General features: G+C 33.9%; 1 protein-coding gene across 1 annotated transcript in view; it reads left to right on the plus strand.

Moving 5' to 3' along the window:
• LOC128985282 (structural maintenance of chromosomes protein 3) overlaps window positions 1-21,579 on the plus strand; it is a 96,374-nt gene that overhangs the window by 35,323 nt on the left and 39,472 nt on the right. The window contains exons 11-15 of the mRNA XM_054404676.1: window positions 6,626-6,731; window positions 7,396-7,499; window positions 10,579-10,678; window positions 17,942-18,105; window positions 18,226-18,367. Of these exons, the coding sequence (XP_054260651.1) occupies window positions 6,626-6,731; window positions 7,396-7,499; window positions 10,579-10,678; window positions 17,942-18,105; window positions 18,226-18,367 (616 nt within the window). The remainder of the gene's footprint in view (window positions 1-6,625; window positions 6,732-7,395; window positions 7,500-10,578; window positions 10,679-17,941; window positions 18,106-18,225; window positions 18,368-21,579) is intronic.

The raw sequence follows: 21,579 nt of genomic DNA on the forward strand, positions 1-21,579 counted from the left end.
CTTTTCATAAAAAATGTTCTAAGTCATATTTTTAAAAATTATAGCAACATTTTCTCTATGATTTCCCATACACATAATACTAGATATTCTACCCGAATTGGAATTACATCACTACATCTGTACAAATCCTTTTCATCGACCAACTCATTTTATATTGCACATGTTCTATTTCGCAACTTACAAAACTTTTTCAAAGTGTTAATCTCTTTGACTCCCCCACTTTAAACATATTCAAACGCCGTGTCAATGAGTGGTTACTTGGTCTAGGCGGGGACGAGGCTGAGCTTATCATCACAGCTGATTACAGACACAGACGCTCCTGACACGACATGCGACCTGGCCATTGTACCCTGACTCGCTATCCGCCGCCCATTTCTCTCCTCTAGACACACTTTCAAAGCCGTAGAATTCCTGTCACTATTACATTTCATTTATTTTTATTTAAACTTAGTTATGCCACCTAATATTTTTTCACGTAGCCATTCATTTCACAATTTTAATTTTTTTTCTTGTAACTCCATCACATCATTTTTTCACTCATCATTTCTCCTGTCATTTATTTATTTATTGCATTGATAAATAATGTATGTTTGGAAGCAACTGCAGTCGACGCACAGGCTCGCTGCCCATGTCGGCTTATTCCCAATAACATGTACGTTTTTTTTTTTTTACCATAGATGTAATGTAAAGGTTTATTTAATTTTATTCTTTTAAATTCACTTATGTTTTTGTTCTTCCTTTAAATATTTGTGTACATATTTTGTAAATACCGTAATTTGTTGGAATAAAGAAATAATTCATTCATTCATCCATTCATTCAATGCTATAAATCAGGCAACATTGTTAATATACAAATAGGTACCTTAAAACTAAGGAGGTTTGAAAGGATAAAATAAACAAAAATTATAAAAATAGTGGTTGTTTTAGACAAAAATGGATTTAGTTAAAAATACCCCCGCCCCAGCAAACCTGTCGACGAAGTGAATTTCCATTTGCCTAAATTGATTTTCAATTAACATTTAGGTTTAACGAGTACCTAGGTTTGCTTCTACAGAGAAACTAAAAGTGTGTTTTTAGTAAAATATTAAGATCTTAATATAAGATAAATTTGCCAAGTTTGTTCAAAATATATCAATAAACAAACAAACTACAACATTTTACAATATTCTTCATAAGAATGACATGGGAATTTTAAATTAATAATTTTTTGAATTATCTACGTAACCAATAAGTACAAAAACACTTTGATATACTAAATTATTTGTAATTGAAAAGACAGAAAGACATGGGTTGGTGTAGTAAAAATTAATTCATTCAGAAAATTTGGTAAAACTTTGGTAAAAAAACTGTATTGTTATCGAGAATTATCAGTCGAGTTTTCAGGTATCGGTATCGAGTAGCAATAAATTTTGGTATCGACACATCACTAATAAATACCATATCAAAGGTAAATGAAGATCTTACAAACAAGTATTAAAATAAAAACGTTAACTATGGGGATGCCAGCTGCTATTTTTTTTTAGTCAAATCATATTCAGAATAGTTGCCTACATCATCTCCTTACACCAGTGTTTCCCAACCTTTTTCTGTTCAAGGCACACTAACTAGTACACGTTTTTAGTCACGGCACACTTTTCTGCAAAAATATTGTTGGTTAAAATTACATTTAGTAAGTCATAAAAACCCCTTTTTCAATTAAATCTTAGGCCTACTCGGTAAAACCAGTTTTTTACTAGTAAATATATATAATATATATGTATTTAATATAAAGGTGGGTTTACAAAGGTAAAAAATATAAAACTCACATTTTTTATCCAACACATGTACATTATTTAGTGTTTATTAAATGGAAAGTTTTAAATAACAATAAAACATTGAGCTTGATTAAAATGTTGTACGAATTTACCAATAATGAGTGAGAAATATTTAATAAACCCTGTTTCAGTTCTAGTGGGAAACTTGTGCTTGACGTTTGTTCATTAAAAATTTCTTTCTTGGACGAATGGTTGACAAGCAGACTCTCATATCGTCTTGAGAACGGGTTTTGGTCTTGATTGCGTTCATTGATGAGAATGCAGCTTCACAAATGTAGGAAGTAGAAAACGGCAATACTGTATTGCTTTCATGGCCTTCTTTGAAATCAACGGATACTCCTTTAGCAAAGGAATCCAAAAAGATTAAATATCAATATTCACTTTGGTTTCCTTCAGTTTTGATTCTGCTTCTGCATCTTCAACTAATTTTGAGTACTGTAGCTTTAAACCACGATCAATTTTCAAGTCGATCAGCTCACTTTCTTCATCAGTGGTAAACACTGCAGTCTTGTGAGCAGTTTCAATTAAAGGATTTCTTACCCAGTCCATCGAGTAAATATCAAGGGATGAGAAGTACTTTTTTTATAATTTCCTTCAAACAGACGCAGACTTTTCAATTCAACACTGACAAGTAATTCTACGCAAAGGAACGTGCTGTCATGAACGCGCAACTGCACTTAAAACACGTCTATTATGAGATCAAAAATTTTTTAACTACTTAAAATTTCGTGGCACACCTACAAAGGCCTACCGGCACACCAGTGTGCCGCGGCACACCGGTTGGGAAACACTGCCTTACACAGACCAGATTGGTATTTCATCATGTCGTTTTAAGCTTGGTTTTAAAAATTTTCAGAAGGAATGACTTGTGTCACTATTACTTTTTGAATTTTTGAATTGTAATTAGGTACTAATTACTTTTACTATAAAAAATATGAACAAAACTCTTATTTATGTCCATTTTACTACAAAAGATGTTGTATAAGCTAGTAAAGAATTTGAATTTTGAACATTTGCGGTTGTGTAAATATTATAGTTTTCCGTGATTGAGGTAAAATTCTGATTATCTCCCGAGCATGTAACATCATCTTCTATCTACCGCAGCCACAAAAACATTATTGTTGTCATCCGCGATCACGGAAAAAGCGTGAATTTCTCGATCGCACAATCTTTTCAGATGTGTTGGTTATTGGTTATTTTCAAAAAAGGCTCTAGGTCAGATATCAACAATTACCGTCCAATATCAGTTTTAAGCAATTTTTCTAAAGTCTTTGAAAAAGTTATAAATAACCAATTAGTTTGTTTCTTTGAACATAATAATCTGTTTTATCAAAATCAATTTGGTTTCAGGAAAAACCTTGGAACAAATACAGCTCTTGTACACTTTATTAATGAGGTATCGGAGGCTTTGGATGGGTCAAGGAATGCAGCTGGTGTCTTCTGTGATCTATCCAAGGCCTTTGATTGTGTTGATCATTCGCTTTTGCTTCAAAAACTACATGACTATGGAATTTCAGGAAGTTGTCTTTCCCTAATTAGATCATACCTTTCAGATCGGAAACAGAGAACTGTAATTTCTGATGAAGGAACTAGGCATTTCTCACATTGGAAATGTATAAAGCTTGGGGTGCCTCAAGGCTCCATTTTAGGTCCCCTTTTCTTTTTAATCTACATAAATGACCTCCCTAAAGCTATTAATAGAGATTTGATTCTGTTTGCTGACGATACTACTGCAATCATTAAAGAAAATAGTAGAGAAGAGCTTCTTACATCTCTCACAGAAGTTATGAAAGAAATGGAAAATTGGTTTAAAATAAATGGCCTTAAACTAAATGTGGATAAAACCCAAATTATAAAATTTTCAGCCAGAAATGAAAGAGAATTAAATAGTTTTTCCAATTTAGTCCATACAAATAAATTCCTAGGCATTCATCTAGATGAAAATATTAATTGGAAGGTGCATCTAGATGCTATAAAGAAAAAAATTAGATCTGCATCATCTGTCTTTGTCCACTTGAGAGAATGTGTCACCATTGAAGTACTTAAAATGGTTTATCATGCCTATGTAGAATCCATCTTGAGGTATGGTGTGATTTTGTGGGGACAGGCAACTGATGCAAAAACTATTTTCAGACTTCAGAAAAGAATCATCCGAATTATGACTAATTCCCACCCCAGAAGTCCTTGTAAATTACATTTTCAAAATTTAAAAATCCAAACACTCACAGGACTATACATATTTGAATTATTAAACTACATACACAATATAAAAAATAACCTCCCGGATTCATTCAAATTCACACACAACTATAGTACAAGAAACGAAACAATTTTCAGATTACCAAATTACCGTTTGACCTTATTTGAAAAAAGTCCTTTGTATGCAGGTTTAAAAATGTATAATAAACTACCGGTATATTATAAAATAATGAGTTCAAACAAGTTTCAAGAAACATTGAAAAATGGACTCCTTGAACGTGCGTTTTATAAAATAGAAGAATTTTATAACCATCCCTTGAGTTAATTTTTAATTTGCTTAACTACTGTACTGTATTAACATTATTTGGCTAGGTATTTTTTCCTGTTACTTTGTACTTTGTATTTTTCTAGTCTAGGCTCAATTTTGACAATGCACCTGTTCTATATGTTATCACATCTAAAAGAATGTTATGTGCAAATAAATAATGTCTAATGTCTAATGTCTAATGTCTTGGTATCAACTTTTGATGATTCATTCTCAATACCGATACCAATGTTGAAGAATCAATAGTATTGAGAAACAACAAATGCCTATTTGAGATTTGACTTTGACGCTCCACTACATTTTACCATGTACCTCTGACAAAAAGTATACATCAGATGCATAAAGGTAAATTCATGCCAATAGTTTAAAATTGCATTAGCACTGTCTTTCTTCCCCTTACTACATCCCTCACCCCTGCTTGTCAAGGTCATGTCCTTGTGTGCCCTCTTTTACAGGGTGTCCACCGACCAGGAAAACCGGGAATTATGCGTGATTTTTTTGAACCAGGAAAAAACCGGGAATTATGCGTGAATTTTGTATTTAACCGTGAATTTTTTGCCGCGATCGCGCATGACGGCGATGATGTATCCGTGACCGCGGAAGACGACGATGACGTTTCCGTGACCGCGTGAGATGACGATGACGTTTTCGTGACCGCGTGTGACAACGATGACGTTTCCGTGACCGCGTGAGACGATGATGATGTCCAAACAGCCGCGGGGCATGTTAGTGAGTTTGCCGCGATCGTGCATGCGTACGATGCCGTTTCCGTGACCGTGGGAAACGATGATGACGTATCCTCGACCGCGGTAGACGACGATGATGTTTTCATGACCGCGGGATACGACGATGACGTTTTCATGACCGCGGGAGACGATGATGGCGTTTCCGTGATCGTGCATGCGAACGATGACGTTTCTGTGACTGCGGGAAACGATGATGATGTCCAAAAATATTGCTTGACGATCATGACGGCGGGAAATTATTTGAATTAGCTACGATCGAGGAAGATGATGATAACTTTACTGTGATCGCGGGAGACGAGTATAATGTTTCCGTTGCCGCTGAACAATATCAGGATTTTTTCCGGACCACGGAAGACAGTGGTGATGCTTCTGTTGTTCTGTTACTGAGTGAGATATTCAGGATTTTTCAGTTATCGCAGAAAACGATGATGGTGTCTCTACAACTGTGTTTGATGATTACAATATAAATTAGAGTTTGGCTTGACCAATAATTTCAAAATGGCACACATCTAGAAAGTTTTTTTAATATTTTTTTTAATATTTCCATTTATTTTTAACATGGTATTTATTTAATGTGTTTAGAAGGGCTTAAAACACAAATTAGCTACGTGCAATTTTTGTAATTTCTGCATTATTATTTCTGTAGGCCACTTGGAAAACAACCCATAACTCCAAAAATAATACTACATGAAAGTACATAAAGCCAGGAGTTGGTGTAGTAATCCTTCAGAAAATTTTGTAAAATTGAAATTATCAGGATTAAGAATCTATTTTTCAGGTGTCTGTAGAGAGATTCGATAAATTTTGGTATTGACATATCACTATTTTTAGGATGTTATTAATAAATTCCAGGTTTAAGGATTAGTTTTTAATTTTTGGATTATTTAATCAGTAATATATAAAAAAAATTGAATACTTGTGTCAGGCAATATTACAGCAATCATAATTTTTTTTTCCTTACTGAGAATGCTATTTCAAATAGCTAAAATAGCGAGCTGTGTTAGCGCAAAAACAGCATTGCGGGATTTTGCGCAAAACACGTTGGAAATTTTAGTATGAAAAGTACGACCTGAACTACCTGGATTTTTGTTTTTACTCATGAATTATTTCTGGTTAGCCTGGTGGACACCCTGTTTTACAATTGTTAAAGTCGACCCCTTTGGCACAATAAAACTTGTCATGGCACAATGACAGTGGCCCCATTTCATTTTCATGTTCTTAATGTTATCCTTTCTTGGTGTGATGATAATCTAAAAGTGGATTTCAATACAGTCATTGTATTTGTGTTTTACACAAGTAGGTCTATTAACTTAAAAATAAAAGCTCTATTTTTTCCTTACTTAAGTTTCGCATAAGTTAAGCTGCAATAAATATCAGGTGGGAAGTCTTAAAGTACCAGCTGGAAAATATGGGAATTACGGAGCAGTTTAACAGGTTTTGGACACCCTGCTCTATAGGTAACTTCTTTTTTAGGATATAGTTGAGTTTTGATAACCCTTTCAATGCAAATGTGCAATTGTTTTTCATTATTATGATTACAGATCACTCAATAAACAGATTAAGGATAAAAGTGAACACCGTGACAAACTGGCTGAGGAATTGAAGAAGGATGCTGAAAAACAAGTCCTTTTGGAAAAGAAAATCGAGGTAAATTTCAATTTTGCACTAAACTATTTGCAACAAATATAATACTTTCATTGCCAAATGTTTGGACATTGTATTATCATCTCAGCTGTCTCAAAATTACTATGAACTAATGATAAGAAGTTTGTTATGTTCTTCATCCATTATTGCGTACTAGCTGGTTATTTTTGAAGGGGGAAAAAGCAACACTAGGCTTTAGAATTTGTTAAGGAGAAAGGGATGATATACAACTAACTCACCAGGAATAAAGAGTCTCAGGAGGTTAATAGAATACATAAAATAAAATTTGTATGTGTTCTATTAACCTACTGGGACGCTTTATTAAGGTGAGTTGGTTGTGTTTCTATTTCCTTTCTTATTAGCTGGTTACTCATTTTTACTTTTTCCTCCTGTATATACATAGCTTATGGAGAAAATTTTGTTTTCATAAAAAAATTGAGTTTGAGTTTTGGGTGGAAATATCCATTTTGGGTTCCCCAGAACCCAAAAAAGTGGTTTTCGAAGTGGTTTCTCTGTGTGTGTGTGTACCTCTTGGCCGATTTGGATTAAATTTTGTATGTGGGTACTAATCTATGGTATCTCCAGTTGTATATATTTTTTTAAATGTCAACATTTATAACCAAGCTATTTAAATATTTTTTTATTTCAAAGTACTGCTATTTTTCAGGAGCAAACTGCAGAATTGGAAAGACAAAGAGGAGCTATTGATGATTACAACAAGCAACATTACGAACATAAGAAAAATAAGGACCAATACCAGAGTACTCGCAAGTAAGATTTCCCTTTAATACTTTTCAATGAAATGGCGACCATACGAAGTAGGTATTTAAAAAAGGAGTATATCATTATTGGTGCGAACCTTAAATAATACGATTACGAAGAGAGTAGGCTAATAAAGATTTTATCATTACTTTGAATTGATTTCTAGATGATTTTTACTTAAATACACTTCAGGATAAAAAGACACTTGTTAAGGATTACTTCTCAAATAATAAAAAAAACATAAAGACAAGCTAAAAAATAACTTGGCATAACTCATTCCAAATGGTTTTTGGTTTACCTTTGTGTTTAAGTTTAACACTATGACCCAATCAAATGAGTCTCTCATTGGGCCAGAACTCCTATTTTATTATATCCACACTATTACTGTGGTAGCGGTTACTCCAATTGGTTCCCCTTGCTGCTTCACTAAAGCCAGGGACACAAAATCGCCGGATCCGGCGAAAGTTGAAATACACAGGAAAGCATGGGAATGACACACTGCTCAAGTCCGGCAGGAAAATGCTCCAGCGAAACATCTGGATATTCTTTATGTTAACTTTTTAAGAAATAATAATTGTAAAGACTTCAGTAAAAACTAATATGTATTGACTTTTAGAATTATTCACAACATAGCAACCACAAACATAAACAATAGTAATAATCAGCTGCTACAAATTCAACTAATATTAAATTCAACATATACAACATCTCGCTTCTTCAGAGGTTCTTCAAGGGCTTTTGAAGATTTGAACGAATCGGCGGTTACGTCTGTATAATCTTTCATCTGCTGCTATAATGTATGAACGTAGTCCTTCTTTTGATACAATTGATCCCTTAGTCCAAATCTCTGATTTGATGTCAGGTCGTTTTTGAATAAGGACATGACTGCCCACTTCTAGAGGCTCCAGATTGCATGTACCTTTGTCATATTGCCTCTTGTATTTCAATTGTTTCAGTTTTATCTTGTCTTCTATCTCTGTTTTTATCTTTGGCTTAAGACTTTCTTCCAACACTGGTAGTAGTGTTTTTGTTGTTCTAGCCATCAGTAATTGAGCTGGGCTGGCTCCAATTCCTTTAATAGGTGAATTCCTCAACTCCAACAATGCAACACTCAAATCTTCTTTGTTTTCTTTAACTTTTTAATTAGTTTTTTTGCCACTTTCACATAGGATTCGGCTTTTCCGTTTGACTGATGATTATAAGGTGACGAGGTTACTACTTCAAATTTCCACTCTTTAGAAAACTCTTTTAAGGCAATACTTAGTAGTTGTGAGACCCATTCGCAGTCATCCATAAGTAAATCTCTAATTGGTGCCGTTATCTCTGAGAGTTTGGGTAAGAATTTTGACAGGTACGTTATGTATCCCAAAAATCTCCTGACTTCGTCTTTAGAAGTGGGTGGTTTGAGTTTACTGATCGCTTATATTTTCTTGGGATCAGGCTTAACTCCCTCTGTTGTTATTAGATGGCCCAAGTATGTAACTTTGTCGGCTCCAATTTTGCATTTGTCTTTGTTGAATTTTAATCCTCGCTGTCGAGCTCTTTCCAGTAATGCTTGAAGGTTCTTGTCATGATTGAATTTAGCATCTTCAATTGTGTCTCCTTTACCAAAAACCATCACATCATCAGCAATTGCAACAATGCCATCCAACCCTTCAAGATTTTCATGAATTCTTCTTTGGAACTCCTCAGAGGCAGTAGATATACCAAAGGGTAGTCAAGTCTCTGTATAAGTCTCTGTAATAAGTCTTGTCCCTGTATTTTATCTTTTATCTTGAATAAAAGGTCTTTGAATGTAGTCACGGACATAAGAAAATAATTTAAAAAACTTTTTTAGTCATTTCTGAGCTACATTAAAGCATAAAATACTCCATGAAACTGCCTTTGTAGAATGGGATGAACCCAAATCTTAAATGGCGGCGTTTCCTCATTCTCCTGTGTTGAAGCAAAAATAGTGCGGCCATTTTATTCGGTGTTGACATCATCATTTCAAAAATATCCCTGCCGCAGTAAACCCACAGAATAAGTGAATTTCAACTTGTCTGATTATATTTTTACTAAAATATTTCCATAAATAAGACATATAATTTATTCTCAATTTAAATAACATTAGATTTAACAAGTGCTTAGGTTTGCTCATAGGGGGAAGGGTAACAAGTTTTGACCAAACGTTAATAGCATTGGATGAAATAAATACATTTGCCAAATTTGATCAACATATATCCATAAACATGTGTAAACTACAACAGTTTTCATTTTCTCTATAAGAATAACATGGGAATTTTAAATTTACAATTTTTAACATTTTCTCTGTAACCGATAAGCATACAAACTATTGTGTGATAAAAGCATAGTTGTGATAAGCATACAACATATCTTCAATATACACAAAATTATTTCTTTTTGTAAGCCCTACAAAATGGTTTAAAAATAAATTTCTAAAATTTATGTTTTAAAGGTCAAAAATGGGAAAAACCCACTTTTATCCCTTAATACTCCCCTAACACCTCCCCCGACCCACCCGTTCCCGTGGTACGATCAGGCTGGTTCGTGAACTTCTTCGAATAAATTTAGGTTTACATGTTTTTACCAAATTTCAATTTCATCTAAATTGGATCATTTCATTTTTACTCAAGTTATCGTGCTAACGGATACATATATATATTATGCATATGGATTTGAACAATTGGTGTTTTTGGCTTCTGGAGACCTCAAAACGAAAAAGTAAATTGGTCCCAGGTCCAGATCTTACCATGTGACCTACAGTATTCGCTTAATCCCTCTATGTAAAATCCGCTAACATGACTGATCCAGAGTTCATTGCACTCTATTTATCGTCGCCGGCTCCGGAAAAATAGTTTTTGTCGGGACATTATGTTTTGATATTCAACTGACGGCAGCTCCCAAGTGTGTCCCTGGCCTAAGATTCAATGAACAAAAAATTAGCTAGGACAATGTACTTGAATGCCTGACGATTATTGTTACCATCCTCTGGATGTGTAGTAAGAGATAAGTATTATAAATTATGTGGTTTGGTTTTGATTAATAGTGTCCAGTTGAATACATTAAAATTTTGAACGGTTTTCAGTGAATTGTGGCGGAAAGAAAATCAACTTCAGCACACTCTAACTTCTCTGAAAGAAGAATTAGCCAAGGCTGACCAGGCTCTCAGGAGTATGGCAGGAAAAGTGAGTGATTAACCAGCATAGTTGGGAAAGTTAGTCAAAAATTCTTACTACAGTAAACTCCCTCTTATCAGGACTCCTCGGGACTCTCGGTTTTTCCGGTTAAACCGACGTCCCCTAAAACTCGTTAAAACGGAACGTTTAAATGCATACTGTATACAGTATTTGACTTAAATTTAGGAGAGCATTGTATTTAGACACGTGATCACTGGTCTCAAATCTTTCCCACGAGAACAGTGGTTCAGTACCACCCACTTCCTACTGATATAGTCCGGTTAAACCGATGTGCTAATACAAGTTTTCCGGTGAAAGAGATGTAATTTCTGCCGAGTGTAGTCCGGTTATACCGATGTCCAGTTAAAAGGTGTCCGGGTAAGAGGGAGTCTACTGTAGTTAGAAGTTATTAGTTTGTCACGTAAAAAGTAACTGATAGCATTTAATAGTTAGTTAGTTAAAAACAAAAAAAAAACAAAAAAAAACTGATAGAAGTTATTAGTTAGTTAAAAACTAACTGATAGAAAATAAAGTTAGTTTTTAGAGAAGTTGTTGGACAGTTGTTTTAAAGGATTTTGTATAAAATAAAATAAAATCATGACACATCTTGGTAAATAAGAGATGGGCCGATTCCTGAATTGGTCGATTCCGATTCTACAACTTTGGTTTCGATTCTCGATTCCGCATTCGATACCGATACCTGTTAAAAATTCATTTAATAACACATATAACTTATGAACTTTGATATAACTTTATTTAATCTTTATTCAATAAGATAACTGCATTGTATTGATTAAGGTTACATAGACTAGGTTAGCCAATAAGGAAAACAAGATAGGGCTATTTCAAGAAGACATGAATTTTAACATATTTTATTAAATTAAATTGAGCACAATCACCAAATTAGGTAGGCCTAAAATGTTTGCAGAGTTTTTTTTTCATAAGAATTCATAATTCGTACATCTAGGCCTACAATGAATGTTCCATATTGCATGAGTTATAAACTCAAAGTCATCTTCAATATTGTCACCAATATCACTTAAATTACTTAAAGAATCATATAAAAAAGTCATGGAGTTCGTCACATCACTAGAACGGAGTCGGAGATCATAATCCATTTTGAATTGAATTGAATTGAATTGAACAGAACAACTCACTTACTCACTATGCACAGAAATCAAACAACAAAAAAACCAAAACTGGTTAAACAATTCATTTGCCATTTGCAAACTCATGACAGCTGTTTCAGTTCAGTCAGAGAGAAACAACATAAAATAACGATAAAAATACATCGCTAAATGGCTTTCTACAATAGTCACCATGAAGCCCTGAATTAGCTGAACAGTTCGTGGGGTCATGATTCACTTATAATCGTGAATTTGTTCCATAGCTTATAATCAGTTATAAGCTATGCCACACTTTCACAAAAAATTATAAGCTATGCCACAATGTGGAGTTAGAAAATGCAAGTTACACTAGTACAATTGACTATATACACCTCATGTGTATTATACTTTTGATGTGGAAAGCAAAAAGGGACCTCTTGTCGGAGATGCAAAATTTTCAGTACGGCCAATATCAGTAATTAAGGTTGAAAATATTGAATTTTGGGTTTTTTTTTCGATTGTTATACCTCATTTAACATAGAACATGACAGTATCGGTTAAAATATAGAATTGAAGATGCAAAAGGTCTAAATAAATCATTTTGTTAGCCTCTGCACGGTCTGAGAAAAGGTACCTCTTGTCGCTGAATGTTATTTCGCCATAACGACAAGAGGTCCCATTTTTAATACAGTAGAACCTCTTTAATCCGAACTAATTGAGACCAGGGGTAGTTCGGACAATTGAATAGTTCGGATTACAGAACATATTGTTTTTTTTACATAATAGCTAAAATATGGCTAAAATTGATCAACATCATTTTGGGAAAAGTGAAAAAAATGTTTTATAAAGTAAAATACAGTGTTTATTTAATACAGTAGTAAACATGGTGAATAAACAGTACTGTAAATTAAATACAGTATACAATAAAGAACTGCTGTACTGTGTATAGAGTACAACAATGAGGGGTTCGGATTAGTGGACGTTCGGATTACGGGGGTTCGGATTGAAGAGGTTCTACTGTATTCACTTTTTAAACAGATTTTAGTCCAAAAAATGAATTGTCCTGTATTCTAGTGGAAATTTAGAGAACAACAACTAATTTCAGTTCACGGAGAACAAAATATCTCATCAATTTTGCAGTCCCGACAAGAGGTACCTTTTCTTATCTTATGGAGAAATAACATAGGACCGACAAGAGGTCCCTTTTCTGAAATGTGATTTTTACGACATGCTTCAATAAAACAATTATTTAAATTAAAACTACCGTGAGTTAAGACAAAAATTTTTATTGCTTCCAAAGAGGGCATTAAGCTTTCTTTTGATACCAAAATCGTTTCTTAAATACAAAAAACCCCGTTTTTATGCGTATTTGTAATTTTCAAATCAGTTTTTCCCAAAATGACCCTTTTTGAAACAAAATTTCAAAGTCCTATAACTTCAAAAAAAAAAAAAAACATACATACGTGGGACTTGCACCAATCGATTCGGATTTAAATAAGGAATTCAAATTAGGGGTGTGCGAATATTCGAAATTTCGAATCGAATCGAATAGTAAAACTATTATTCGATTTGATTCGTTCTATCTGCGAGTATTCGATTTCTTGAATAGTTCGACGGTGGTCGAATAGTTCGGACCTTTTCAAATACTTCGCATCGTCAAATAATTAGTTGGAGCTTTGGAAAACATAAAACAAATCAAGTTGGCCAAAAAAGTGTTTCAAGTAATTAATAAAAAATTACCATCGGGCTAAAATATGAATAGTAATCAGTTTCTATGGACTATATAGTGACAACGTTTCATTTTCAACTATTGTGTAATCGTGTCGTGAGTTTCCGATGAAATAATATCCTCCGCCATTAGCGCCATAAACAAGGTCGGTAAAATAGTTCCGTTCTAACTTGGTTTGAAAATAAATAAAAACTGTTAAGCTGCTTTAGATTAAATAAAAATGCAATACAATATTTAATTAAAACTCACTTAGATATCTTATTTTAGTATTTTTCAACATTATTAAACTCATTATGTGCTGCAAAACACTACGTTAGCATTCATCCGCCTTCATTGTTCTTGGCGATGGCGATCAGGTTCAAGTTACGTTTTGTTCTGGGATCACGGTAGACCTACATAAATCTAGCATACGACAATGATGTGTCTATTTCGAGTGAAGTAAAACTGAAAAAGTGATGGCGAATAAGATACCGGAACAAATTATACTGAGTTCTCTTATTCATGGTACCAAAACGCGCATAGTCACCTTTATAAATGTGAAATATGATATATACAAATGTTATCTGCTAGATAGATTTGCCGTGATCCCAGAGTAAAACGTAATTCGCACTTGCTATGGAAGTCTGCTTCTCTAGCAGACAACAATTTCTCAATTATTATTATTTTCTCAATTCCTAAACTTAGTAAAAATGTTTGTATATTTTGACAACAGTTGCTTTTATACAGTTGGATATTGCCTAAAAGTTGTAGGCCTAGGCATCATTTAAGTTTGGTTGAATGACACAAGATGGATTCAGATGAGGAAGCCGATTTAGGCCTAAATGTGCCTTCAACATCATCACAAGAATTCAAAAATAAGTAAAAGAGTTTAATTTTGGATTTTTTTCGTCAAAAAGGGCTCTGTTGCAGAATGCAACACGTGTAAAAAGTCCTTAAAAGTAGGTTAAAAGTTAATAATTATACATTTCCTATGTAACTTAATAAACTCATTCTAAAAATGCCTAAGTTTAAGTTAGCCTATATTTAGGCTAAAAGGGGTTTTATTATTTCAATCGAAGATTTAAACAAGGTACTGTAAATGGTTAAAAATAGGGCCATGGTTCTTGTACCTTCAAACCTAGTTGTCCAGTAGCCTAAGCTCAAGTCATGAGATTAGGCTAGGCGTAACTTATGTTAAGTTATGACAACAAGTTTTATTTTAGGCATACCTTTTTAAAGTTTCTGTTCTAAAACATAAACTTAGGGCTGACAGTAAGTTGTAGGCCTAAATCCCTACTTAGTAAAAGAAAACAATGTGCGTTTTTATGTGGTTATAATGATTATCACTAACCGATTGGTTGAATGTGTTGAAAATTTGTTATTGGTAGTGCTTTATAATTTTGACTAATAAAACTTGGTTCAGGTTTGTACCTTTACTTATTAGCTAAGTTCAGTTACCTATTGAATTGAACTAGGCCTAAATTAAATAAACAAAAGATACATTTACAATCTACACTTATTCTGAAAAAATTATACCAACAGTTTTAGTAATTAAGTTATTGAGAATTGACTTGACATTGATTTCAAGTTTTCATTATTTGAGGGTTAGTAAATGTTCACTATTCGAGGGAAAGTATTCGATTAGAAAAAATTCGAATTCGATTTGAAATTCTCTCTCATGCATTTGATAATGTAGACCACCATCAATTAATAGCTAAACTTGATAATTTGGGTATTAAAGGAGTCACTCTCAAATGGTTTAAATCATACTTAGAGGAACGTTACCAATTTGTGGAAATATCAACTTTGTCAAAAAATAACATCATCCAAAAAACAAGATCTAATTTATCAAAGATATCATCTGGTGTCCCACAGGGATCGATTCTTGGTCCTCTTTTATTCATATGTTACCTTAAAAATCTTCCAAATTCTCTAAAAGACCCAGGTAGTAAGATAAGTATATATGCAGATGATATTAATCTTAACACAACTGGGAAATCCCTAACTGATTTAGAAATGTCTGCTAAATCAGAATTAAAAAGTCTGAATCAGTTTTTAAAAGACCATAATTTAGTACTTAATACTAGTAAAACTAATTTCATTCTTTTCAAAACAAAAAGAGACAAAAATGATCAAAGTATTAAGTTAGATATAGATACAAATTCCATTGCTCAAGTTAAAACCTCAAAACTATTGGGTTTGATAATAGATGAGGATTTAAGCTGGAATAAACATGTCGAGTATTTAATAAAAAAACTAAATTCTGGTATATTCGTCCTAAGAACAATGTCATATCTCTGTGAAGGATCAGTACTTAAAATGATATATCATGCTCATATTGAATCACATATTAACTATGGAATTAATATTTATGGTGGGACAAAGAAAAAGAATTTAAAAAAGATTTTGAAAATACAAAAAAAAGCTATCAGGATAATACATAAATTAAAATACAACCAGTCCGTCAAATCTTATTTTAAAGGGATGGGCATTTTTACAGTTCACGCCTTATATATTTTTGAAACAATTAAATATTTTTTAAATATTGCTGAGACTCAAGAATTGCCTGTGCATAATTATAATACAAGGGGTAAAAATTATTTAGCTAAAGAAAAACCAAGACTTGAACTTTTTAAAAATAAACCTTCTTATATTGGAAACGATTTTTTTAGAAAACTTCCTAGCTTTTTAAAAAAAGAAAAAGACAAATCCTAATTTATGAAAAATCTGAAGGCATTCTTACTTGACCTTGCACCTTACAAAATAGAAGATTATAGTAATTTCAATTTAAAATAATGTAGCCTATAGTATTTTGTTTAAATGTTTATTATTGCTAATTTAGGTAGTAAGTAACAATAGACACTATTCATGTACGAAAATTTGTACTGTGTGAATAAAGACTCTTTGAATCTTGAATCTTGAATCTGGCAACATTGCCACATCGTTTGATCTGACAACATGGCAGCAACTAGAGTTCTGTTAGTTTTCACTGTTGTCAACTGAACACAGCTCGTCATACCGTCATTGCTACTCATTGTGAAATGCAAAGGCAATCTATTTTGGATTATAAAACTATTACAAATGTGAGATAATGAACTTGGAATTAATTATATTAGCTGACTTCAGAGTATTCCAAATAAACTATGATGTGCCACTCTTTACAACCTTCAATGTCAGTTGAGTTTAGTTTAATTAACCTCACTTTTCAGAATAGGTATCGAGTACAATGAAGCGAAGTATCGAGTATCGGCAATTCTTCGATACCACTGGTATCGAAGGTATCAAGGTATCGAGAATCGGAATCGGCCCATCCCTACTAAATAGTTTGTAATTGTGTTTATTAAATAACTAAACATTGTCACATTACCTTTATAACTTATTACAACAATTTATTATTTAACTATCACTAAAATATAACAACTAAGAAACACTTAAAAACCTTAAAGGGTACATCAACTCCCAAATAAGCGTAATCGGATTAACCGGGACACGTTCCAATAAAAATGTGGATCGTTAACTGTAGACAGCCGGTCTTAATTACCAACACAAGTCAATGTTTTTAAACTGTAAGTCAACGATTTTGAAACTACAGTGTCTTTTTCTCGGAAGGAAGGGCAGTAGGATGTAAACTAACCATCCCTGTCACCAGCTAGGCCCGGGACCAACTCAAGGTCATAGACCCTCCCCTCTTACCCCGTTTGCAATACAATAAAATGCTCCAATAGCAAACAAAATTGTGTTACAATACATGAAAGTAGTAAAAAAAAAATTTCTTTGTTCAAAAACAGAAAAACTGTTACCGTAAAAATTATTTTTAAAGAAATTAATTCAACATAGTTTGTGTCTTGTAAATATTTTATTAGACCTTAAATACTAGATCTTATTTTTATTTACAAGTGCTATTGTGTTCAAATATGTATGTTATTCATTGTGATTCATTTCAAATACAACATTCAGTTATGTTTTACTGTGATAACTGAAAATGGTTTGAACATGTTAATTACCATAATTTAATACTGTATTGTATTTCAATAGGTTTATAATTTCTAGTAGGCTTGTACAACAGTAGCTCGTACAATTTCGCTGTCCGGCTGAAAGTAACCTAGCGAACATTTGACATATTCTGTTGAGAGAAACGTTTGACCAGCATTTATCTATAACCCAATCAAATTTAATAAAACAAAAAAAATATTAATTGATACCCCAGCCTCATCAACAAGAACAAATATTTTAAGTTTTTTTCAAGTATCTACATACATAACTAAATTATCTTAAGCTAAACCTTTGCTCGATGATTGTTTTCCCAAGTGGATAACAATTATCATCACAGCTCAAAATTTCCACTATCTTGTTGATGATGAGTATTTTCATTAATTTACATCACAAATATGGATTTAGATTTAGACTGTTGGTAGAGGCTCAGAGATCCTTGTAGTTTGACCAGGACTGTTTGTTTAGCCTATCCTGAATGGGAGAGACAGTGTACGGAAAGTGCTGGAAACTTTCAGACAGCGAGGAGGGACCTATGCAGACCTGGCTGATGCTTACTACGGACAGATTATTGAGAACTTTGACTGTGAGAAAAGCATCCACACGGCTGTGGAGGTCACTGCTGGCAATAGGTAACATGTGTAAACAGTTAAACAGTTTACTCTTCATACAAAATTTAATAAAAAAATTTATTTGTTCAAAAAATAATTGAGAGGACCAAAAGAGATGATGATTGTAATGGGTTGTTTTAGATTGTTTTACCACATCGTGGAGTCTGATAGTGTTGGTACCCAGATTCTGAAGGAGATCAACAGACAGAACTTACCTGGTGAAGTGACCTTCATGCCCCGCAACAGACTACATGTCAAAGACCAGCGCTATCCTGACAGCAGTGTAAGTACACAACAAACATTGCCTTAAATTATCTACTTTGGTTTTACTTTTATTAAGAAACATTAAACACAAATAAATTTCTAGTTTAATAAATGAGTCAAGAATGCGCTAATACACCATCTATCCATAGTTTTTTTTTTCATTTTAAATATTCAAAACTCATTGGGACTGGTTGGAAAAATCAAAATTCATTTCAAGTATCATTACAATTACTCTTCAAAAACATTCCTCTTGCTTCGATACACTTAGTTCAGCATGTCTGCCACTCTTGTCAAAGCCCGCAAAAGTCGGAATCCGGAAAGCTGTTTGGAGCCCCTGTCGTCGCCGTTTGATCTGCCTCGATTTTTGATTTGAACATCCAAGCATTCTTTGGACGCGAGAACTCACCCGTGTGCCACCCTGAACTTGAACTTTTTGTTTCTGGGCCATACTGGAACACCCAGGTTTCATCGCCGGTAATAACATTGTCCAGAAAATTTGGATCTTCCTGGATGCAGTCCAAAATTTCTCGGAAAATTTCCTCAAGTGACAGTTTTGTTCCTAGCTCAGGACTTTCGGCACAATCTTCGTGCACACTTTTATCATTGCCAAATCCTACGTTACGATAGTATGGATGGTTCCCACTGAAAGGCCGGTCTTATCACTGATGTGGGCGAAAGTTAAATGTCTGTCAGAGTCCAAAACTTCTATCACTTTGGCCACCTGATCGAGCGGTCATTGGGGTCCAACACGGTACTCGTCTTCGGCGAGTTCCCAGCCTTCTTTAAACATTTTGTGCCACTCAAAAACTCTTGTACGGCCTAAGGCATCATCTAGGGGTGAGCGAGTAGTGATTTTTCAATTCGAGTCGAGTATTTGAGTAAGAACTCAAGTATCGAGTTGAGTCGAGTAGTTGCGCGTTAAGTAGGCCTAGGCCCAGGGTTTAAGCTGCGGTAGTATTTTTAGAATCTTGCTATTCACAACTTAAAAATGCTAAGTTTACATTGTTTTGCAATAATAATGGTTTAATTTACCTCTGTCAATATGGTCCTTGCGTAGTTTGTCACTACTGCAGTTTCGTGCTCGTGGAGCACATCTTCAGGTGAAGGTCACAAAAAGTTGAAACATTTTTCCTCATGTGAAGGTCGTCAATTTAACACACCGAAAAAACACATAACACACGAACGGTACGAAAAACATTTATGAACTTGGCCAATACATTAAAGACGTTACACACGGGGTCCGGCGCCGGTAGAAGGCAAGTCATGACTGACGTGTGTTGTAGTCGGTAGCCCCTCCATCTTCACTTTTCTTATCAGCAGAACCTTTTCTTTGGTCTTGTTCCAGGATGTGAATGGCGGTATTATAAATAATGTTAGACTGGAATGAGAGTTGTTCGTTTAAAATATGGTTTGGATGTACTTTAGCTGCTCGGTAAATCTCAAATTCTTCGATGGTGTCCATATATTTACTTTTATGACAAGTATGCATTACTTCTAAATTTGTTTGTATAACTATGGTTTGAATCAATGATATGGTTGGCAAAAGCTGATTTGGAGTTCCTTCTTGGTAAATGTTCCTTAAATCTAGTTGCAAAAGAGCGTGATGTTTGCCCAATATAAAAACTGGGGCAATCATTACATGTTATTTTATACACTCCAGTGTTGTTTAATTTGTCGCTATTGTCAGTTTGTCTTTCTTTTAAATTACTGGACAGTTTGTTTGTGGTTTTGTAAGCAACTGTGATATTGTTTTTTGCTAATTCTTTTTTGAGAACATTATTAAGTACAATGCCATATTCTGCACTAACATATTTTTGGGTTCTTTTGTATGTATCTGATTATCCTTTTTCTTGTTTCTTTGTTTCCTAATCAGTTTGTCGATCAGGGCACTCTCATATCCGTTAGATACTGCGATGTATTTTAATATGTCCATTTCATTGTTGTAATTTTCTGGGCTTAGTGGTATGGAAAGCAGTCTATGGACGTAGCTATTGTAAACAGATAATTTATAATTATGGGGATGATGCGAAGTTGAATGAATTGTCTGGTCAGTGGTTGTAGGTTTCCGGTAAATTTTAAAATCAAACCTGTTGTTTGCTCTTGTGATGGTAACGTCCAGGAAATTTAATGTCTTATTTTTCTCAATTTCAACTGTGAATGTCAACTTCTTGTGAAAAGTATTAAAGTATGTGCTGAGTAGCTTAATCTGCCTTTCATTACCCTGGAATACAATTAATCGTCTACGTATCTGCTGTAATGGATGATTTTGCTCTTATAGCGATTTAAATCAGAGAATAGAAACTTGTTTTCAATTTTATTCAAAAACAGTTCTGACAGAACACTGGAAAGAGGCGACCCCATTGTCAGTCCCTCGTTTTGTTTGTAATATTTGTTATCAAACATAAAATAATTCTGTTTTAAAACACGTCTTGTTAAGTTTATTAGTTCGTTTTTAGCCTCGTTAGATCGTAGAGTGTGTATTTAAATTATCTTTCAATATATCTAACGTTTCGTCGATTGGTACGTTAGTAAATAAATTTACAACATCAAATGAAGCGAGTATATAGGATCCCTTTAGTTCAATGTTAGATATTTTATATACCAAATCAATTGTATTCTTTACACTATGGTCATTTTCTAACTTGGTTTCCTTCCTAATAATCTTATCTAATTTCTGTGCAATTTTATATGCCGGTGACGGTCTATAATTAACTAAGGGCCTTATTGGGACGTTTTGTTTATGTATCTTTGGTAACCCACGTAGAATTGGAGCTTGCGGTTTTGTCATTTTGTTTTGCATGATTTCCTCTTTAGACAAAAGGTTGGTACAGGATGAAATCATTTTATTTATATCCTTAGAATAAGATGCTGTGGGATCCTGTAACAGGAGATCGATGTTGTTGTTCTCAATGAAATCCTTATACTTGGACATATTACTTTGTTTGCGTACTTCTGTCTGTCAAGGATGACAATACAGTTGCCCTTATCTGCCTTCGTGATAACAGCGCTATTCTGCTGTAGTTTGTCTCTGATACTGGCAGCAACCTGTTTCAGAGGCTTGAACCTCGACAGATACTTATTTCTAGGGATCGGATTATTATTAGTATTTCTAACTTTATTTACAACAACAACAAGACCAAAGAAAAGGTTCTGATAAGAGAAGTGAGGATGGAGGGGCTACCAACTACAACACACGTCAGTCATGACTTGCCTTCTACCGGCGCCGGACCC

This window comes from Macrosteles quadrilineatus, unplaced genomic scaffold (assembly GCF_028750875.1).
Source record: "Macrosteles quadrilineatus isolate MER2022 unplaced genomic scaffold, UCM_ALF_1.0 Scaffold_1__1_contigs__length_201487025, whole genome shotgun sequence".
In the NCBI taxonomy this organism is placed as follows: domain Eukaryota; kingdom Metazoa; phylum Arthropoda; class Insecta; order Hemiptera; family Cicadellidae; genus Macrosteles; species Macrosteles quadrilineatus.